Genomic DNA, 20,594 nt, shown 5'->3' with positions numbered 1-20,594 from the left:
TACCTATTTTAATATAAAACAGTGACATCTTAAAAGGAATTTCTTTTATCTGTAATAAAAATGGGAGCATGTCTCATTACGTATGTTCCTAAGTGCATTCTTAGCAAAACCTTAAATAGCAAAACCTTAAGGTTTTATCACAATGTGACCAAATTCTATGAAGTCTAGCATTAAAACAAAACATTTCAAGAAGTTGCTGAAAAGTAGGTCAGGGAGAGATCATGTTTACATCCATCCTAGTGCATATCATGCTAGATGAAAGGATGAGTGGGGATGAGTATCAGTTTATGTTTTGTATCCGGTACAGAATTTCCCATAGTGGCCAACAGTCCTTTGTACTTCCAATTAGATTCTTGAACTCTGCTATCCTCAGCAGTGTTTAACCTCCCCTCCCAGGTCCTCCTCTACTTAAAAGACATTCTCACCTCCTGCTTGGTTGAGAACTCTAAAACAATCTGTCCGGTTAGAAGGGATGGTTTCTACTGGATCCTTTAAAATCCATCCTCTAGGAAAAGAACTTGTTTCTCTTGCCAACCGCAGATGAAAGTCAAAAGCTGTAATGTAATAGCTTGCCCCTTAGAGGGAAGTACTTGAAAATTTGGTATCAGTATGAGTTGATTAGCATTTACATTCTAAGATCATTAGATATTGCCATTCCCTGTCTGGTGATGATTCTGGAAGCAAGGAATTGGCCATCTAATACCTTGGCCTTCTAAATGAGTCTGCAATTTGGATGCTCTAAGACTATCTTGAGTGTATGCAGGGGTGACGCAGTAGCATCTGGCAGTATGAGCAGGAATGGGTGAGGATACATGGGATTTTCAGAGGAGAAGCAGGAGAGAGAGGCTTCTTAGGTCTCAATCAGCCTGGGAGAAATGTTACCCAGTCATCTCCAAGAAGAGTCAATTGTATATCAGCAATGGCCAACAAACTGAAAGGATAAGATGAGGAGGCAGTAGAATGAGAAGGACCCTGGGGTTGTTCAGGAGAAGGTAGAAAACAGAGCATGTGGCAAAGCTTGTTAAGGAAACTCAGTTTTCGTCTTTCATGAGGGTTGTGTTTCTTGAACACTTAGCACACTTTCTCCCATCTTTAGTACCACTTTGGCTCCTGTGTGGGTGAGATAAGGATTTTTCTGGGTTTGTCAGGTATGTTCCTCTATCGTGCAGCCTGGCATTCAACAAGAAATGAGCTGACCTCAGCTGCTCCAGAGAGACAGGGACACCTGTATGGAGTATGTGTATTGATCACCCTTAACCATCTCTGCAGTTCATGGAGCCCTGGATTTTCAGGGAGAATCTAGATCCAGATAAACTGTTAGTGGGTGCTAAGGGAGAGAGGGAGGGCAAGAAGAGCCAGAGGCCAGAGATGCAATCTGAATGGGTTTGACCATAGTAACATAGTCTTAAGAGCCCGTACTCCTCTCACTGAGGGCTTAAATATGAGGATGGGTTAGACAGTGGACAGAGAATCTCTCAATCCCCTAATCAGTGCCTGAATTCTATACTCATATCCGGCAGGTGCTTCCCTAGGCTGGATTCTGCCCGGAGAACATTGTACTCTGATGCCAGAAAGAGATTCCAGGCTGGCTGCCACACGTTCTTGCATGGTGACCCACCACGGAGGTGACAGGCAGACAGGACAGCAGGCAGATGAGGGCAGTTGGGGATATAAGCAGAATGGGTGGTGAGAAGATGGGCAGCTAGCTTTGTAATTAGGAATGTAGAAAGAGAACTGAAATGAACACGTAAACTGGGGGACTCAGGAACTGAATAGTTAATACTGTGGGAAGGTCCCAAGATTAGTCAATGATAAACATCTTTTCTAAGTCATAACAACCATGTTTTCTAAGTCATAAACAGGGAATGCAATGTTCAATAAATGGCTTTTTATATCATGATGTGTGAATTTACTTACAAATAATTTTAAGAAAATTTAAAATTAAAGCATATTTAACTATGGACTTAATTTATTGCCTATTTTTGTCTAGCCTTCAAATCTAAGAATTGTATTCATTATATATGCGTTCACACATAATGAATATAATGTATGTACATTAATGACCATCTTCTTGTTTCCCAATGATATGCTTTAGTCTAACAGGATTTTTTTTTACTACAGAATGATAAAGATGGTGATCCATTGATTATTTGTTAATATCTAAACCACTTTTTTTCTTATCCTGTTATAATTTGACAGACTACGAATCCCATCATTAAAACATCTTTTAAGTTTTTATTGAATTTTTTTACTATTTCAGGAGTTTCTGTTATTTGAGAGCCTCTATTTAATGTAGCTTTACATTTGTGAAAAGCTATACGTTTTTGCAGGATTTCATAGAAATTCTGTGAGTCTCCTTTGATCCTTAAAGTGGCATGAGTGGAAATATGGAAGGTGATACTGCTCAGTGGCCAATGAGGAGAGGGAGCACCTCGAATGGGGCTTACAGAAAAGACAGGGAGTGGGGCCTGGGAAGGAGAGGGCAGCTCAGTAGGGTTTGGAATGTTGCTGGAAAAGCCTCCAATTCAGATTCTGTGAAAATGTTTGGCTACTGCTGGTGCTTAGGTACTGATATTGTTGTGGTAATGGCCCCAACCCTCTTTCTTTTCTGTTCCTCTCACTTTGTAGGAACTTGCTATTTTAAGACTGAGTTGCTGAATTAACTCCTTGTTTAGTCATCAGGGACAGAGACTTGCTATTATTTTAACATATTTCAAAAGAACAAGCTTTCTTCTTGTCCTTGCCTTGTTATTTCATGAGGGTGGATGTCAGTTCCGCGTTTTCTTTATACGGAAGATGTGTTGTAAGGAGTGCTGACACTGGAGACTCAGAGGACAGAGGCGAAAAGGATCCTCTAGAGCAGCTGAAAGAGCATTGATCTTAACGTCAGCCAGTGAGACGAAGGGCTTGGGGCAGCAAAGAAAATGACTTCCTCTTCCTGCAGTGTTTTCTGCGAGTTCTAAGAAGGAGTGGCGCAAAGAACGGACTAGAATGTAGAGAAAAAAGACAAAGGGGAGTGGGAGAGACTGAACTTGGATGGTCCGGAAAGGAATGATTTTCATTTGCTCCAAAGTAGAAAGTAACTTCAAATGAGCCAAATGTATTCCCTCCAGATCGCCTCATTTCAACATTAAATTTATTCCTAAAGATGTCGTGAAGGAAGCTCTCTGACCAGCATCTCCTGGCTATTGCTGTGTTTTATCATCTCAGCTAGGGCTTTGTTATGTCTGCAATGTTCTAGTAAGCAGCAAACTGATGGCCCACAGCTGTGCATGGTGGGTGGCGTCTCAAGGCAAGCGGTCTTGGATTAGCCTGAGGAAAACTTCCAAAGGAGGCAAAGAAAACAGGCTTTCTATTACTTTCAAAACAGCTCAAGAAAAGGGGAAATCCAAGAGAAGCATAGAAGAGAGATAGGATAGGCTCTTCATTGCTGGCTGGAAGGGAGGCCCATCTCAGCAGGAACAGAGATGGGGTGCCAGAAGCAAGGTAGAGCCAGGGTAGGCCAGTGCTCACAACTGGACCCCCAGAAAAGGGTGGGGGAGAAACTGCGGTTTTTGTATTCTTGATTTTCTTTTCTTTTTTTCTTTCTTTTTTTTTTGTCTTTTTGAAGCAGGGTCTCCCTGTAGCCCCAGCTGTCCTTGAACTATGTAAACCAGGCTGGCCTTGAACTCACAGAGATTCGCCTGCCTCTGCCTCCCGAGTGCTTGATTTTTTTTTTTAAAAAATCTATCCTTGACTCCAAGATCCATGTGTGAGAGTTAGTCCACAAGACGAATGGGTGGCACACAGACATGAAGCTGGCAGAGCACAGCTGGGCACTTGCTGGAGTCTGAGGCTGAGAGGCTGTTTTGTCCTTTGGTATTTCCTTGCTGTCTTGCAGTTTGCTCCTCTCCACTCCATCCAGCCTTCTTCCTTCGTTTACAGCAGCTCCATAGTGTGGGCCCCTTGAAGACAAGCGCCAGAATGTTCCAAAGCTTTGAAAGTAGAGTGACCTGGAAAACCTTAAACATTATCTGCAGATATTGTGCTTAATATTTTATAGAGGTGAAGCCTTTCCTTATAAGCAAAAATCATACTATGTTTTCTATTAGTGTTTCAGATGTTCCCTGTGGGCAGAGACAACTTGTATCACTTACCAACAAATATCTGTGTAGGCAATCAGGTCCTGCTCTGTCTGCTGTTCCTCCCTCTAGTGTGCTCCTTTATTCTAGAGGGTAGGTTTGGACATACCTTTGGTGTTTATTGAATGTCTTCACAGCAAAGCTTTTAACCTGAACTCTTCTTTGAATCCTGGAATGTGATTTGACCATCCTATAGCTGCCTCCTCTTGCTTTTTCTACATCAAGCCTGGCTCCACAGGTTTGAGCTTATAACTCAGACCTCACAGTTCTGTCCCAGGCTTCCCCATATGGTCATATGACTCCTTAGCCCAGGTCTCAGTCTTGCTTCTTCCTGCTTAGTCAAGGAGGTTCCTGCCTATGCTTCCATAGTTTTTAACACTGTTTCTTACACATTATAGGCTTGTGTTTAGATAGTAAAAGTCTGTCTGGCCATCTAGAACCCTATCTGGATACCCATTCTCCCAGAAAAAAAGTAAAACAAGAAAAACACCTTCTTCTACTCATACTAACTCCAGAGTGTTCCTCATCACCCCCCGCCCCTTTGCTATGGCTTTTAGTGGAAGCTCACCAGAGTTGGATCTGCCTGTACAGTTAATTAGTATGAACTTACCAGGTATTCTTGACTTCTTAGGTTTAGGTTTCCTACAACTGCTTAATATGATCATGATGCTGTGTTGCTCTTCTTTTAAAACCCAGCATTTCCAGCCATTCCCGCCTGACACTATTTGCTACTCACAGTAAAGTGTCTATGGTACTTACTTTCAAGGGCTTTTTGACTTCATTTATTTTCTCATCTCCTTTCTGCTTTGAATAGCTGTCTTTTTCTTCATTTTCTTTCACATGACATATTTACAGTACACACAAGCAGTAGCACCCACCCTAAAGAGGACCTTCCTGAGTCATTCCTTAGCAGACTAGGATTCCTGTCTCCACTGGAAGTCATGTTACTTATTCCATGGATTGCTCATTGATGAACACACTCAGTGGGAGCTGGAACCTTACGAGGGCCTTTCATTGTTGCATGCCCCAGACATGAGCGCCATGCCTGCCCTGTAGAAGGTACTTGAAAAATATAAAATAGGTAAATGAATGAATGAAGAAATGAATGAGGAAAAAGGAGCAGGGGGAAGAGAGAGAGAGAGAGAGAGAGAGAGAGAGAGAGAGAGAGAGAGAGAGAGAGAGGAGAGGAGAGGTGTCTATTGCGTCCTCTACTCTGGGATTCCTTCTCATAGAGAGAGAGAGAGAGAGAGAGAGAGAGAGAGAGAGAGAGAGAGAGAGAGAGAGAGAGAGAGAGAGAGAGAGAGAGAGAGAGAGAGAGAGAGAGAGAGAGAGAGAGAGAGAGAGAGAGAGAGAGAGAGAGAGAGAGAGAGAGAGAGAGAGAGAGAGAGAGAGAGAGAGAGAGAGAGTGAGAGAGGAGAGGAGAGGTGTTTCTATTGCATCCTCTACTCTGGGATTCCTTGGCTTAGCATAGTTATAGCTACTTGTTTATGTCTATTTTCTGTGACTGACTCTGTTCTGTGAAGGCAGAGGCAAGGCCCTTTCTTATTTCCTGTGGTGCCTTACCTCCTTAAGGTGCGCTCTGTCATGTGCTCCCATCGTAGTGTTCTGCTCACCAGAGTCCTAACAAATGGCTGACCTTGTATTGAAACCTTGAGCCAGAATAAACATTTTTTCCTCTTTAGTTAGTCCTCTCAGGTATTTCATCACAGTGATGAAAAGCTTTCTGACTCAATATTGAAACCTTTTTGCTTTTGTTTGTTATTGGCTCAGAACTTACACAGAATCACAGATGAACAAACTTGTCAGCTCTTAAGTGCTGAGAGTTGAGATACCCCAAAATGCAATTTAGGAGAACAATCAAATGGTGCTTAGCTCTCAGAAGTGTGTGGCCATTCAATGATGGCTTCAGATTTACTTGGATCCTGATGTAAGATGTAGTCAAAGAGTCACTGAATTTCATTTAAGAGGCAATGTTCTTAAATTGTATTCATTGTTATTAGTGTGTATATGACATGGGGATGGGCATGCATATGCCACAGAGTGTGTGTCAAGGTCAGAGGATAGCTTTGCGAAGTCAGTTCTCTCCTTTCATGGGTGCTAGTGACCAAACTCATATGGTTAGGTCTGTGCAGCAAGTACCTCTACCCACTGAACCATCTTACTTCCCCAGAGCTCTTAAGAGGCTCCCCTGGCAAGCTCAGGAACATGTTGGGTCTTACTGTCTTGCAATTATAAGAAGATTTTTAAGTAAAAACAAAGTTTGACATGTATCCTGAAAAAAATCCCTCCCATTTTATTTCCTGCATTCTTTAAAACAAGTGTATATTTCACTGAGTGGAAAAGAATCTGTATTTTATTCTTACAGTGGAAAAATTAAAACATAATTCACTATGATAGAACTCTGTAATATTTTTTTAAATGCCAAAAGTCTGGACTAGAAAGGCAATTTAACTTTTAGTCAGCTATGACACACATTCAAAACCCTTGATATGATTTGTATTTGAGCATCGGAAGATCTCATAAATACTCGGTTACTCTAATAAATCCACAAAAAAATCTTTCTGTCATGTGGAAAAAAGAAAGTTTTATTTTTTCAGCCCTACAATATTTTAAAGAGCTATATTTCTTGATTTTGTGTAAGTCCTGGTGAAGACTTGAGAGGTAACTGAGAAATATCACACCATAACAATGTTTTTCCTTACTCAGTGTTTTACTGTAAATTCCTATGTTTTTCAAATACTAAACTCATTTTTGCCATTATTGCTGCTATCCAAAACCCTATTACCGGATGTTCCTCAACATAAATTTTAAGTACTTTCCACTACCAACACTCCATGTTCTTGTTTATAACAGATTCTTAGATATTGAAGAAAAAATGTTTGAATGCGTTCATTTAAAACATATTTATTATTTGCTTCTTTTATGCCAATTACTGTGCTGAGGTCAGAAAAACAAAAGCAAACATAACAGACACATGTTTCCCTTCTGATGTATGGGGTAGGCAGTGAACATAATAAGTAAACAAATAAATAAATGAATATTTGTTTAATAAGTATGATTACCCTCTGTGCCCTAGGGGAGCATCCTAGCACTGTTATTTTGCTAAATAAACATAGCACCAAACTACCTTCTAAATACTTACCTTTATGTGCATAGATTAGTGCAACTCTCACCCCTTTTAAGAGAAGCTTCCTACTTCAGTGGATGATGATTAACACAGACTCTCAACTAGTCAAAGAATAGAGAATAACTGATTGTGGAGTGCTCTACCACAAATGGAACATCTATACAACCCCTACCCACAAGTTCAAAGAATATAGTGCAAGAGGGAGTGGAAAGGGTATAAGAGCAAGAGGTCAGAGAGGACCATTGTGAAATGGGGTCTTCTGGACATGACATAGCTTTTGCACTCATGAACATGCAGCAGCTGTGGCTACCTGCACAAGATCAAGCCAGGCAACATTCCAGCATGGATTGGAGAGGAGTCATGAAGCCTACCCCAACCTGAACACTATTAGCAATTGATGGGTACAAGGGGAGGAAGAGTCAGTTTTCCTCAAGGATGTGGCATCTAGAAGGTTGCCCTATACTTGGATGCATATGGGCAGCTTTAGCTGGACTCAGTGGGTTATGAAGGAAAAAGAAAAGATACAGAGTTGGAAGGAGACTGTAGACTGGGTCTGGGAGAAGTTGGTGTAGGGCATGGATATGAGGGCATGGATATGATCGAAATACGTAGAATACATGTATGGAATTTTCAGGCAATATATAAATAAAAAATTTAAAAGCATGGCATGAAAAATGAAAGAAAGGGAGGGAGGGAGGGAGGGAGGGGAAGGATTACTTATAGGAAAGAAACGCTAAAAGTGGAAACAATGGAAGAAGAAATGGTGCCCACACCTTAAGGTGAATGTTTTAGTAGTGCCTGATTGTTTTAGAAATCAATGTGCCAGGGCTGGAGAGGTGGCTGTGATCAAGAGCACTTTCTGCTCCTGCAAAGTACCTGAGTTAAGCTCCCAGCATCCATATGGCGGCTCACAGTCATCAATAACTCCAGTTCCAGGGGATCTCATGCTCTCTTCTGGACTCTGAGAGCACCTGGCATGCACATGGTGCTCATTCATACATGCAGGCAAACACTGATGCAGAAGGGGCGGTGGGGGGATTGTAAGAGCCAGGGAGGAGGTGCATGACCATATGGAAACAGAGTCTTACCGGCTCCTGGGACCTTGCTCATATGAACCTACAGCAATGGTGACAGCATGCACAAGACCCATGGAAACTGAAACAGACCAACACCCAGCACAGACCACACCTGTGGAAATGGGCAGCACCCCAACCTTAGTTGAAGAACTATTGGGCAGCTGATTATTGCTAGGTGAGGAAAAACTGATCTTCTTTAAGGGAGGAACTCTAGATAGGCTGAACTAGTGGATGAACTTGCACTGGAAGATGTCTGGGGACACTAATGACTCGATAGGCCTTAACATAATGACAGAATGCATGAAATCCAGTGGGGGGTCTATGGGAGGGTGTTGATGGGGAAGGGGGTATAAAGATGATTAAGATGTTGTATATGAAATACACAGCAGTTCAATAAAAGTATATACAAAATTAAGATAAAAAATAGTAATAAATTTTAAAAACTAAAGCAGATCATTAAGAAAACAAATAGTAATTTGCTGCAAGCACACACAATAAATAAATGATATATAAATGCAGTTTATTGCAAAAATGCTTTTTATGGCAGAGACCAAACCTTTTTAACTTAGAGACCTCCTAATACAAAAGGATGGTTACAATACAATACTATAATGAAACTTTTTTGTATATTTTAGGATCAGTTAGTGGAACATTGTGTTGGACATTGTCATATAAAAATTCATCTAATTTCCAATATAAGCTCATGAGTTGGGATTTGTTCCTTCAGCTAAACATATGAAAAAACTCTGATGCGAACAGATTAAAAAAACTTGCCCCAGTATGTAGAGTAAGCAAGTGGCAGAGCCAGAATTGAAGTCATAATTTTGATGATCAATTCATCTTTCATCTCACTCTATGTCTCTATGTCACTCCATCAAACACTCCCAGTGCTTTATTACAATATTCTAGCTTTGCTTTATCTCAGGTGATATAAAGATTTCAGACTTTGAAGCCTTTCCAGTAAAGATAATGTGCTCCGCTATAAATGGGCTCTCATGTAGCCTAGCAAAGTAGTTTCTGAGGATGAACTTTGCAAATCTCTCACTAAAAGAGAAATGTAAATAATTCAGGGGTTTATAGTCTGAATACTCGGTCTTTTCTAAATTCTGGTCAGCAGGGTTGCAAGCCTCAAGGAACGTTGCAGTGATGAACAGTGGCTAAATGTATTCTTCCACTAAAAATACACCTTTGAAACTACTAGAGTAATCACAAGCTCTTACTTCCCAAAGCACTGTTAATCACAGTTGATAATCCTGCTTTTGCTGGTGTGCTTGACATAATTGTTCACATAGTTTTTATTTCACTTACGCAGTATGTGCACCTGTCATCAGACCAGCTAAAACTGTTCTTGCCCTTTGGTATTGGGCCACTCTGCTGATATAGTGTGTTATAAATATTACAAGGACAAGGGCAGTTTGTATTACAGGATAATACAACATAATTTTAATGAGAAGCTTATTTCCTATTTGCTCTCTATAGTCTCAGAAATGATTTAAAATTTTGATCTAAGTTATAAAGATTATTACAAAACATGAGCAGTAATTCTACAGTATTTAAAATATGCCCAATATATGGGCAGCTGATTACTGCTAGGTGAAGAAGAGCTGATCTTCTTTAAGGGAGGGACTCTAGATAGGCTGACTAGACCCCAGTTGATGAACTTGTACTGAAGGACATCAGGGGATACTAACTTGACTTGATAGGCCTTAACCCAAATGACAGAATGCATGAAATTCAGTGTGTGGGGGGTGCCAATGGGGAAGGAATATAAAGATGATTAAGATGTTGTATATGAAATACACAAAACTTCAATAAAAATATGCAAAAAAATGCCCAATATAAGGTATAGTGGTAAAAGTTACATGTTTCTTGCTTAAATTGATCTTGGTTGAGAGACAGAGAAAAAATGAGGGGTAGTAACTTTCAAAATTAAAATAGCTGAAGGGTTTTAAGTACTCTCTGCTCATGTAAAATCCCTGCTGCGCTTGAGCCAGCTGGAATAAACAGGAGCATCCTGTGGTTAGGAAGGAAAATAATGAGAGAAGGGATTCTGGATCCTTGTATTTCACTGGAGTGGCCCTGGTATATTTGGAAGCAAGCATGTGTCCTCCCTTTCACCTAAATGCCTGTTTGTTTCCTTTGGCCCCTGAGGGCTGCTCACTCCCTATAATCCCCAGCAGAAAGGCACAGCTAGTGTTCAGTTCCAGACTCTACCTAAAAGTTTACCGTTTAGTTACATTTGCTGGGTAAAATCTTGAGTTTAAATAGTTTTCTCACTAATAAAATATAATATTCTTTAGCATGGGAAAATAGCTACTCAAACATGTTTTCCTAAAGTAATTATGATTAGTACTAAAAGTGATTAGTGTTCTGTTGCTTTCAGATTCATTCATAAGAAATGTATGTTCTACACTGAGCTCAAACTCAAAATGTTTTTTTATGACTTCTTCCTCTTTATGATATATTATTATTGTTTTAAAAACACAGACACAGAACTTCTTATGTGGAAAGCGGTTCTAAGCACTTTATATGTCTTAACTCTTAACCCTCATAGCACTCTCAGGAAAAAGACATTGTCAAAGACCTGAATAGTGCTAGTGACTGGATTCTAATAGCTTGGCTCTAGAGTTTCTATTCTGCTTGCTCTATATATTTGCAGGTAGCAGTAGTTTGTAGTCCAAACTGTCTTTTCTTCTCCCCCTCCTATTCCCCTTCCTCCTCCTCCTCCTCCTCCTCCTCCTCTTCCTCTTCCTCCTCCTCCTCCTATTCCTCCTGCCATTCCTTCTCTTCCTCCTCCCCCTCCTTCTCCTCCTCTTCTTCCTATCACTCTTCCTCCTTCTCTTCCTCCTCCTGCTGTTGTTCCTTCTCTTTTTCACATGTACTGTTGCATTGTCTCATTATGTAGCCCGGGTTGGGCTGGAACTCTTGATGCTCTTTCCTCAGCCTCCTGAGTGCCGGGATTACAGGTGTGTACAATCATGCCCAGCTAAGTCTGTTTCTTCTTTCTGTAAGTACCTTTAAAGATTTTGATTCAGTACTGCACTTCATTAATTTACTAAGTACCTCACTTGTTAATCACATCGTGCATTGTGTATTCGGATAGACATTAGAAATAAACCAACAAGATAGACCTCACTCATAAAGAACTGACATGGGGGGAGATGTAAAATTCTTTCATAAATTCTAATGGAAATATATATCTCAATAAAAAAATTTTCCAAGAGAGATAAGATCTGAATGTCAGGATGGCTCGGTGTTTGATAGAGGGATGAACAGAAGATGAAGATGAAGGAGTTATAAGCCAAAAGCACAGAAGATTATAAAGACCAGAGTGGAAATAATTATAAATGACAAGAGACAGAAATCAGATTCTAACAGCTTTGTGAGGCTGAAAAGAAGTGGAATTGGAAGCTGGAGAGAGGCCTGAGTGGTCAACAGTACTTGCAGAGGACTGGGGTTTGCTTCTCAGCATCCACATTGAGTTGCTCATAATCTCCTATAACTCCAGCTCTTGGAAATTCAGTGCTTTCTTCTGGCCTCCACAGGCACCCAAACATGCACGCACATACCCACACACAGACATGCACACATACAGATAATTAAAAATAAAAAGCAAGCCAGGCATGGTGGTACTCACCTTTAATCCCAGTACTCGGGAGGCAGAAGCAGGAAGATCTCTTTGAGACTGAGGCCAGCGTGGTCTACATAGCAAGTTCTAGGCTAGATAGGGGCTACAGGGAGACCCTGTCTCAAAAAGACTATAAATAAATAAATAAATAATCTTTAAATAAAGGAAGTGAGATTAATTCACTCAGTTAATGGACACATCAATTAAACTTAAATGCTGGAAGTCATGGGACATGTTATACTTTAGACTCACTAGGGGAAAAGCTGATAGATAACTACCATTAGAAGGGGTTTGTTTTTTTGAATTCCCACTTTTCTTCCTCCACCCTCCCCTTTACCTCCTCCTCTTTGGCCTCTCATCTCTCTTGCCTGACCACTATCCATTCTCATCACTCCTGGTAATAAGCCATCTTCACTTATCAAGGCTTGTTCTTGAGTTTCAGAAAAATATTCAATATATGTCATTAAGCCTTACAATGAATTTAAATTTCAGGCTCTTTACTTGTGTATTCAAAATTCCATTTATTCATGGACTTCCAAGCACTTTAGTGAGAAAGAGGAATATTTATATGGGAGAGTAATAAACTACTGTGGGAAGAACCAAGAATTATGAAACTCCATATTATTGATCGTCTCACACTTGAAGACTCATCCTGGCTCACTCAAATGCATTAAAGTTTTGTTCTACCCCAACTGAGAAAATAGCAGTGTATCCATTACTTTTCTCATTGCTGCAACAAATACCAAACAAAATCACCTTATTTTGGCTTGCAGTTTGAGTGTACAGTCTACCATGGTGGGGAAGGCATGGCACCAGGAGCGCAAGGCAGCCATAGTCAGGAAGCAGAGAGAGAGGACAATGGAATAGTCTTCCCACCCCAATCAACCAATCTAGAAACTTCCTCATATAGGTGCCCACAAGTTTGTGTTCTAGGTGATTCTAGATCCTGTCAAGCTGACACTCAGTATTAGGCATCACAGATAGTACTGATGCCTTTCAGCTCTACCCCTTTATGACGATGCTTCCAGCACAGAACCTGTCCTCTTGAGTCTGCTTCCTCTGCTGTATCTACCTAAATGTGATTAAACAGTTGGAACTCTTTTGATGACAGTCATTACTGTTAATTTGTGGTTTCAGCTGCCTTATCTTTTTAGGCAGCAGTTTTCCCCAAGGACCCCTATGTTTTTAAGTATTCATTTTTTCTACACCAGTGAGAGCAATTCAGCGCACCTTCAGTCCTTGCATGTGAGGTCTTTGTCCTTGTCAGTGAACAGAGAGTTGTGCTGAGTAGTTGGGCTTCATTTCTAACTTTCTGAATGGCCTTGATAGGCGTTGATGATGCCCTTGAATAAAAATGTACTGATGCTTTGCCTTGGCTGTCTGTGCCTTCTTTCTCTTTTTAGATTGAAGCAGCGATTGAGACACACTTTGGCAGTCACAGGAGAAGGGCCATACTGTACGGTCCCCCTTCCTCCATCAGAGCAAAGCTTCAGCTCCTCCAGCACGTTCTTGCTCAGCATGGCTACACTGTTGTCATTGTGGAAGAAAGGCTCGGTGCTGGCCCAGGCTTGGAGCTGCTGGAACAAGGTCAGAATAATAAGTAACTCTCAAAGGCTCTTGACATATAATGTGAACAAGTTCTAAATATGTTATTTATTGTCTTCCTCTAAAGCAATTTTACGAAACAAGTTTTTATCCATGATCAAATATCTCGTATCATAGACACTTTGCTTCTTGGTTCTTCCTTGCTGCCTTTTTGCAATTTTTCTTTAGTTAGATCTCTTTATTCCTGAAATTATTTTGTTTGTTTTTATAGCATTTTGGAGTTACATAGTTCATGTTTAAATGCCACATTAAAAATGTTTATGTTTATGAACCTGAATACATATTCTGCCCAGCACACAAACTGCTCCATATTTTAAGAAAATTGCTACTTCATTTGACTGCAAGTACAATGTGCTGGAAATTGTTTTGAGAATCCAGTTGAAAAGGGATTCACAGATGGCTCTAAATATGAAAAAAGTAAGGATATTGATTATATACACCATTACTCATCAAGTATTTTCATTTCTATCATTTAAAGGGAAAAATAAGAGACAAATTTTTAAAATATTTTACTTATTTTTTTATGTGTATGGGTGTTTTTCCTGCATGTATGTAAGTACACTTGTGTCATGCAATGCCTGCAGAGGTCAGAAGATAGCGTCAGATGCCCTGGAAACTGGAGTTAGAGATGGTTGTTAGCTGCTATGTATGTATTTGTCTCTCAGAGACAAATTTTAAATAAGTTATTTAAAAAGAAAATTGCATAGATGATGATAAGGACTGAAAGGGAAAAAACAGTAAGAACTAACACTTCTCGAGCAAGCAACCATAAGACAGGCTCTGTGCTAAACTCTGTGCTCATAACCTTATTTGACATTCTGCCACTCCCTAACTGCCCTAAGACTGAGAAATGTGAATTCTCTTCACATACCACAAGAGGACACTGAGTCTTTCTGAGAAGAAGTAGCCCACTATGATGGGAGGGAAGGATGGATGGGTAGCCTTGAGTACCACACTTACTCCTCTTCTCTCTTTGTCCCCCTCCTCAGTCTCTCGAAGCTCATTTTTCTGTGCTGAACTCATGGGAGTCACGATGAGGCAGACCATCAATTCAGCAGAAGTCAGCCACATTTTCCTCTTTATGGAACACAGCCATCCCTCAGTGCCCACAGGGGATCGGTTCCAGGGCTCCCTGTAGATACCAAAATCCCTTCAACAAAATAATGCAGTCTTTGCAAATAATCCTCATATAGCCTCTCACATACTTTGAATCATTTCTGGATCATTTATAATACCTAATACAATGTAAATATAACACACATAATTGTCATGCATACAGCATTATTCACGGAATAATGACAAGAAAAACTATTCCTATTTAAAGCACATGCAGTTGTTAAAATATATGTTTAATCCCTAGCTGTTTGAATTTGTGGATGTGGAGCCCACAAATACGAAAGTTTGAGTGCACATCTATTTTCCTTTTTTTCATATGGAAAAGGGAAAGAAGCTATCTGAATTTGTTCTCCATGGTAGTTTGCTTTGGGAGAGGAGTCAAACCTGTGCCAATACTTTCTGTTACAACTTTGCCACTATTATAATGGGTCTTTTTGCTGGCTTGTGCTGGTGAGATAAAGTGGGAAAGGCGTTTCCAAGAAGGTTGAGGGGATACTTAGCACACTTGACTAGTAAACTTCTCAGGGAATAGAACCAAGAAGATGTTTGTTGAGAGGTCTGAAGGTGTTCACAGTATTGTTTGTAGCGCAAGTCTTTGTGAACATCCCTTACTGGTCTCTGCCCTTCAGGAATGGTATAGAAATCTAAACCACCAAGCTTCTGAATGTAAATAAGACAAAAAGGAATGTGTAAGCTCGGGAATGTTAATAAAAGCAAAAAACAAAGTTAGCAAACCTCATAGTTTTGTTGAGTTTGGTTCAATTAAAGGGGCCAACCTAAAGTTCCAGAACATTCATAAGTGATGTCATCAAAATCCACCCATTATAATAAAGATTGATGTAAAGAAAAATATAAAATGTTTAGTGTTTCTCTCATCCCTCACTGAACTGGATGATTTTATTACCACCCCATTCTGCCATGTCACCAGCCAAAGTGTTCCTGATGACATGCCCACTGTGATCTACAATGCTTATATGTCTCTAGCTCTCGATGCCACGCCTGACTTAGTAGGAATACAATATGGAGTATCTGTGCATTTTACCTTCATTCCCATTTTGAATTTCTCCAGCTGCAAAACAGACGGATTATGTCACCTCTTTCCCTTGTTGTCTGTGGGTCAGTTTGACATATAATAAGAATTACTTTGTGGCTTCCAACTAGCACAAAAGTGCAAAGGCAGCTTGAAGTCTGTAGCCTCAGGCAGCCAGAGAAGCCAGTGAGCCCAGTGGCTGCCGGTGGTAACTGCAGAGTTACCAGCATTTGTCAGGGTGGATGCTGATTCAGTTCCCCTTCCACGTTCCCACAGCTTTAAAACCATTTTTCTAGCTTTTTCTTGGCATTCTTTTGCTCTGTATCATACGCTGTTATTCCAGGACAGGCCTCAAGGAAGGGTTGCATTTCACAATATCGTTAAGTATGGAAAATTGATTTCGTTTTTTAAATTTGATTTTTTGTTTTTTGTACTGTGGAACACTGTGCCTAGAATACCTGAAATAAGACAGCTCTGAGATCCTAAAGTAACATGTATCATATAGGCAGAAAACAATAAGAAAATCACAGCTTATTTTCTATGGTTACTGATTTAACCTACAAATTATATTTTAAATATACATGATATAAAAATATACTCTCCAAATATAATTGTTACACTATCTTTTTTTGGTTCTCACATGTCTGCCCCCTTGTTATTGTACTGTTTTTATCCACAGTGGGGGAAGCTACTTCGACTCCTATAAACTTACGCTCACCAAGCTGAGCAGCCTGGGGGAGTGGAAATAACTCAGGGAGATCTGGAGCCCTGTCCTGCCTGATTTTTACCATTGCACTTTCTGCCCATTACTAACCTACAATCTGAAAATAGGACATTAAAGCCAAACTAGGGCTGGGCACAGTGGCTCACGTCCTTGATCCCAAAACTTGGGAGGAAGGAGCAGGTGGATCTTTGTGAGTTCTAGAACAGCCTGGTCTACATAGGGAGTTCCAGGCCAGCCAGGACTAGGTAGAGAAATCCCATCTCAGAAAAGAAAAATCAAAGTAGATGTTCCCACCAATGCTAACAGAGGACTCAGGTACAGAGTTGATGTATTGATAAAATGCCTTCGGAGACAAAGGGACATAAATATAAGACATATTTTCCTTTACATTTTTTTCATTTCTATCTGCTCTTCTATCCTAACTTCACCCCAGGCATTGGGTGACCTCCTTTGGTCCTGTCCTTTAAAGCACATGGGGCCTTTTCACAGCTTGGAGTCATTTTTAAAAGTCTTTGGAGGACAAAAAGAATAAAAACTAGAAAAAAATGTAAAAAGATCAGAGACCAGACAGATAATATTCTACTATAAATAGACTCTATACTGGTAGAGTAGCTCTTTAAAAAATTGGGGCTAGAGAGATGGCTCAGTGGTTAAGAGCCCTGGCTACTCTTGCAGAGGACCTGGGTTCAATTCCCAGCTCCAGTTCCCGGGGATCTAGCACCTTCTTCTAAGCTCCTCAAACATTCCACAGCACAGGTGCACTTACATACATGTAGGCAAAACTCTCATACATGTAAAATGAAGATAATAAAATACATATTTTTTTAAAAACCTACTTCTTAGTAAATACCTTTTCAAAGAAAATGATGGGCTCAGGTCCTGAACTGGAATGTGAACATTATAGATTTGTCCATCCCCTGGGGTTAATTTCTCTCTAGGAGCCTAAGAGAAGTTGATGATTCTATGAGGAAAAAATGACGAACTAGGAATATATGTACAGAAGTGATTTTAGCTGTAAGCCCTGGTTCTCTGTTAAAGCAGTTGTGATATTTACTTTTAAGTACTATGTGAAATGGACTTAATCACTTTCTCCAACCCAATCAGAAGTCTGAGAAGAGGCAAATGAAAGTCAAGTCAACATTTTATCTCACTCGGTTGTTTTGAAACGGGGTCCAGAATTTTATTTGGTAAAAAAGATATTAGCAATTCTTATTTGCAGCCCAGGTTGGGGACACTGATCTAAGGGATGGAGGATTGGTTCAAGGAGCAATGATTTTTAGGATTGACTTTAGAAATGAAACTACCCCAAAGTCTGCTTGCTGCTATGCCTTTGTACTCCTTATGATTTAACAGTATAGGTGTTTATAGTCATTATTTTATCTTTAAACTGGTTTTGAGCACAGTACAAGGACACTTGTCCTTTTAGAGATAAGCCTACAAAATGTCATGCTTTCATGACCTTCCAATCCCTTGCTTTTGAAAGATAGCTCTTATGTCCTTGCATTCATGAGAACATATAATTCTCTAAAGATGACAGATACCAAGTCACTCTCATCTTGCCGTGTAGGTGCCATTTAGTAAGTCACTGCTTCAAGTGCATAGCAGACTAAAAGAGGGTAGAAGTTTCAAATATTTTAAACACTATACATTATTGTACAATCCATGCAAAATTTGGCCCAAGAGACTCTGACTCAGTCGATTTTATCACTGATCAGAATTATTTCTGTGTGTGTGAAGAGTAGTGCGTATTTAGCACTTTTTCTACTTTAAATACATCTGTTCTTTTAAATCTCTGTTACGGTCCATGTGAGAAACAACATCCAAATCTACTCTCAGAACTACAAGTGGGAGTCACATTTGCGGTTCCAAATTGTTCTTGTGTTTGTACTTGGAGTTTTTTGTATGGAATGCTTTCAGAAGAAATAAAAAAGCCAAAGCCTTTACTGATTTTCCTGCCAAGGTTGGCTAAATCTGGCCCAGTGCCTCTTTTTGTAAATAAAGCTTTATTGGAACAAAATCTCACTCCTTTATTTTCATATTATATTTGGCTACAACAGGGTTGATTAGTTGCAATAGACATTATATGGTCATAAACCCTAGTATTTATATTATTTTGCTTTTTGGAGAAGTTTTCTCACCTCTGTCTCTAGATGGATAAATGGATGTAACTGGATCCCATAGTAAGCTGATAATTAGACCCTAGGTTTGAGATTTTTTTTTTAACTACAGCAAACTTTATTCAGAAATAATCTAGTGGTTTTCAATTAAAAAAAAATCACAATTGCCAAAATAGAATTACCAAAATAGAATATCGCAATTACCAAAATAAATTGGGACTCAGCCTGGATATTCTTTCTTAGCTCCAATAATTTGGGCTTAGCTTTGCCATTGAACTACCAAAGAACTAGAGTGACAACTGAAAATTTTACTCTCAGGAAGAAGGGAACAGTACAGTTCCTCCATCAGCTTCCCACAGGACCAGGTGGCATATAAAAAAACAATTTTTTAAAGAGGAATATTAAATTTAAAGACAGGCATGGTGGCACAGGCCTTTAATCCCAGCACTTGGGAGGTAGAGGCAGGTAGATCTCTGTGAAATAGAGGCCAGCCTGGTCTACATAGAAAGTTCCAGGCCAGCTGCTGCTACAAGGACACTTTGTCTCAAAAAATAAGAAATATTAATTTTAAATTATGTTTTCATTGTTAAAATATGTTTCTGTATGTGGCAGTGTTTGTTAATTGTAATAAGCTTAGTGTATTTTATTCACAGAAAAGGAATATTAAGTAGACAATATTAAGATATAATTGATCAAAGGCCAGGGAAACAATTTATATTGCAAGCAAAGTGGATGTCATATAGAAACTTCCATAAAGAGCTGGAGTTTAATATTATAGTAGACCACAGTAAAGACATCACTATGAAAGGCTGCAGGTAAAACTATAATAAATACTGCTCCGCATTTGTATTTGCATGAAACTCAACGTCATGTTAAAGAAGAATGATATTTTTAAAATTTGTTTATTCTATATGAATGAGTGCTCTGTCTGCATGTATATAAGTGCAGCCATGTTGTACAATGCCCGTGGAGGCCAGAAGAAGGCATCAGATCCCCTGGCACTGGTGTGCAGGCAACTGAACCTGGGTCCTCTGCAAGAGCAGCCAGTGCTCTTAACCTCTGAGCCATCTTTCCAGGCCCAGGAGAATGGTATTTTGAATAAGGCTTTCACAGCATTTTCTCTCTTAATGTAATTTATCCCAATGTGTGCTTAGGAAACACAGATGAAAGACACAGCTTATGTAATGAGAAATACAAGTCACTGCTTATATACAAAAATAATACAAAGATACATTGAAAGAAAGAAAACTACTTCCTTCTCTGTTTTGTCTTTGTCTCCCTCCCTCCCTTCCATTTTCTTTCCTTTTTTCCCTTCCTTTCTTTTCTTTCTTACTCAGACTTGCATCAAACATCTTTCCTTAGCCTCCTGATTGCTGGGATTATAGGCATGAGATTGTTTAACAAGTTATATATTTTACTTCACATAGGTGTGTGGTGTGTGTGTTCTAGTTTTTTTTTTTTTTTTTTTTTGAGAAAGGGGCTCCCTGTAGCCCCAGCTGGCCTGGAACTCACTATGTGGACCAGGATAGCCTTGATTTCACAGAGATCCACCTATCTTTGCCTCTCAAGTGCTGGGATTAAAGGTGTGTGCTAACCTGCCCAGCCCTATATTTTTATTTATATTCATTCGTCCTCTTAAAATGGTCCAAAGTATATGAGTATCATTTGAAATTTTATCTAAGTTTGAATATTTGTTTAGTGGCTCCTTGTCAAAAACTGTTTCTCAAGTTTGTATAGAACTCCATCTTCAGATCTTTAACATTAATCTTTTGATGTTTAACACGCTCATCTTCAGATCTTAATCTACAGATGTTTCTTAATTTAACCTTAATAATAGAAAACATGTTCCTAATTTTCTTTATTATTCATAATTTTAAGAGATCTGGACTGGAGAGATAGTTCAATGGTTAAGAGCACTGACTGCTCTTGCAGAGGAACTGGGTTCAGTTCCCTGTACCCACATGGCAACTAACAATCATCCTAACTCCAGTTTCAAGGGATCTGATGCCCTCTTCTGACCTCCACAGGCATTGCACACATGTGGTGCACT

The 20,594-nt window shown here is 39.6% G+C and overlaps 1 protein-coding gene across 3 annotated transcripts in view; it reads left to right on the top strand.

Annotated features, from left to right (window-relative positions):
• Cped1 (cadherin like and PC-esterase domain containing 1) overlaps positions 1-20,594 on the top strand; it is a 344,939-nt gene that overhangs the window by 18,853 nt on the left and 305,492 nt on the right. For all 3 annotated transcript variants that reach the window (XM_017797109.2, XM_017797108.2, XM_029561504.1), the window contains exon 2: positions 13,356-13,539. In XM_017797109.2, coding sequence (XP_017652598.1) covers positions 13,356-13,539 — 184 coding nt within the window. The remainder of the gene's footprint in view (positions 1-13,355; positions 13,540-20,594) is intronic.

The sequence above is a fragment of the Nannospalax galili genome, unplaced genomic scaffold, assembly GCF_000622305.1.
Source record: "Nannospalax galili isolate Female #2095 unplaced genomic scaffold, S.galili_v1.0 scaffold413, whole genome shotgun sequence".
NCBI classification, from domain to species: Eukaryota; Metazoa; Chordata; class Mammalia; order Rodentia; family Spalacidae; genus Nannospalax; species Nannospalax galili.
The sequence above is the reverse complement of the archived record's forward strand: the minus strand, read 5'-3'. Positions and strand labels throughout refer to the sequence as shown.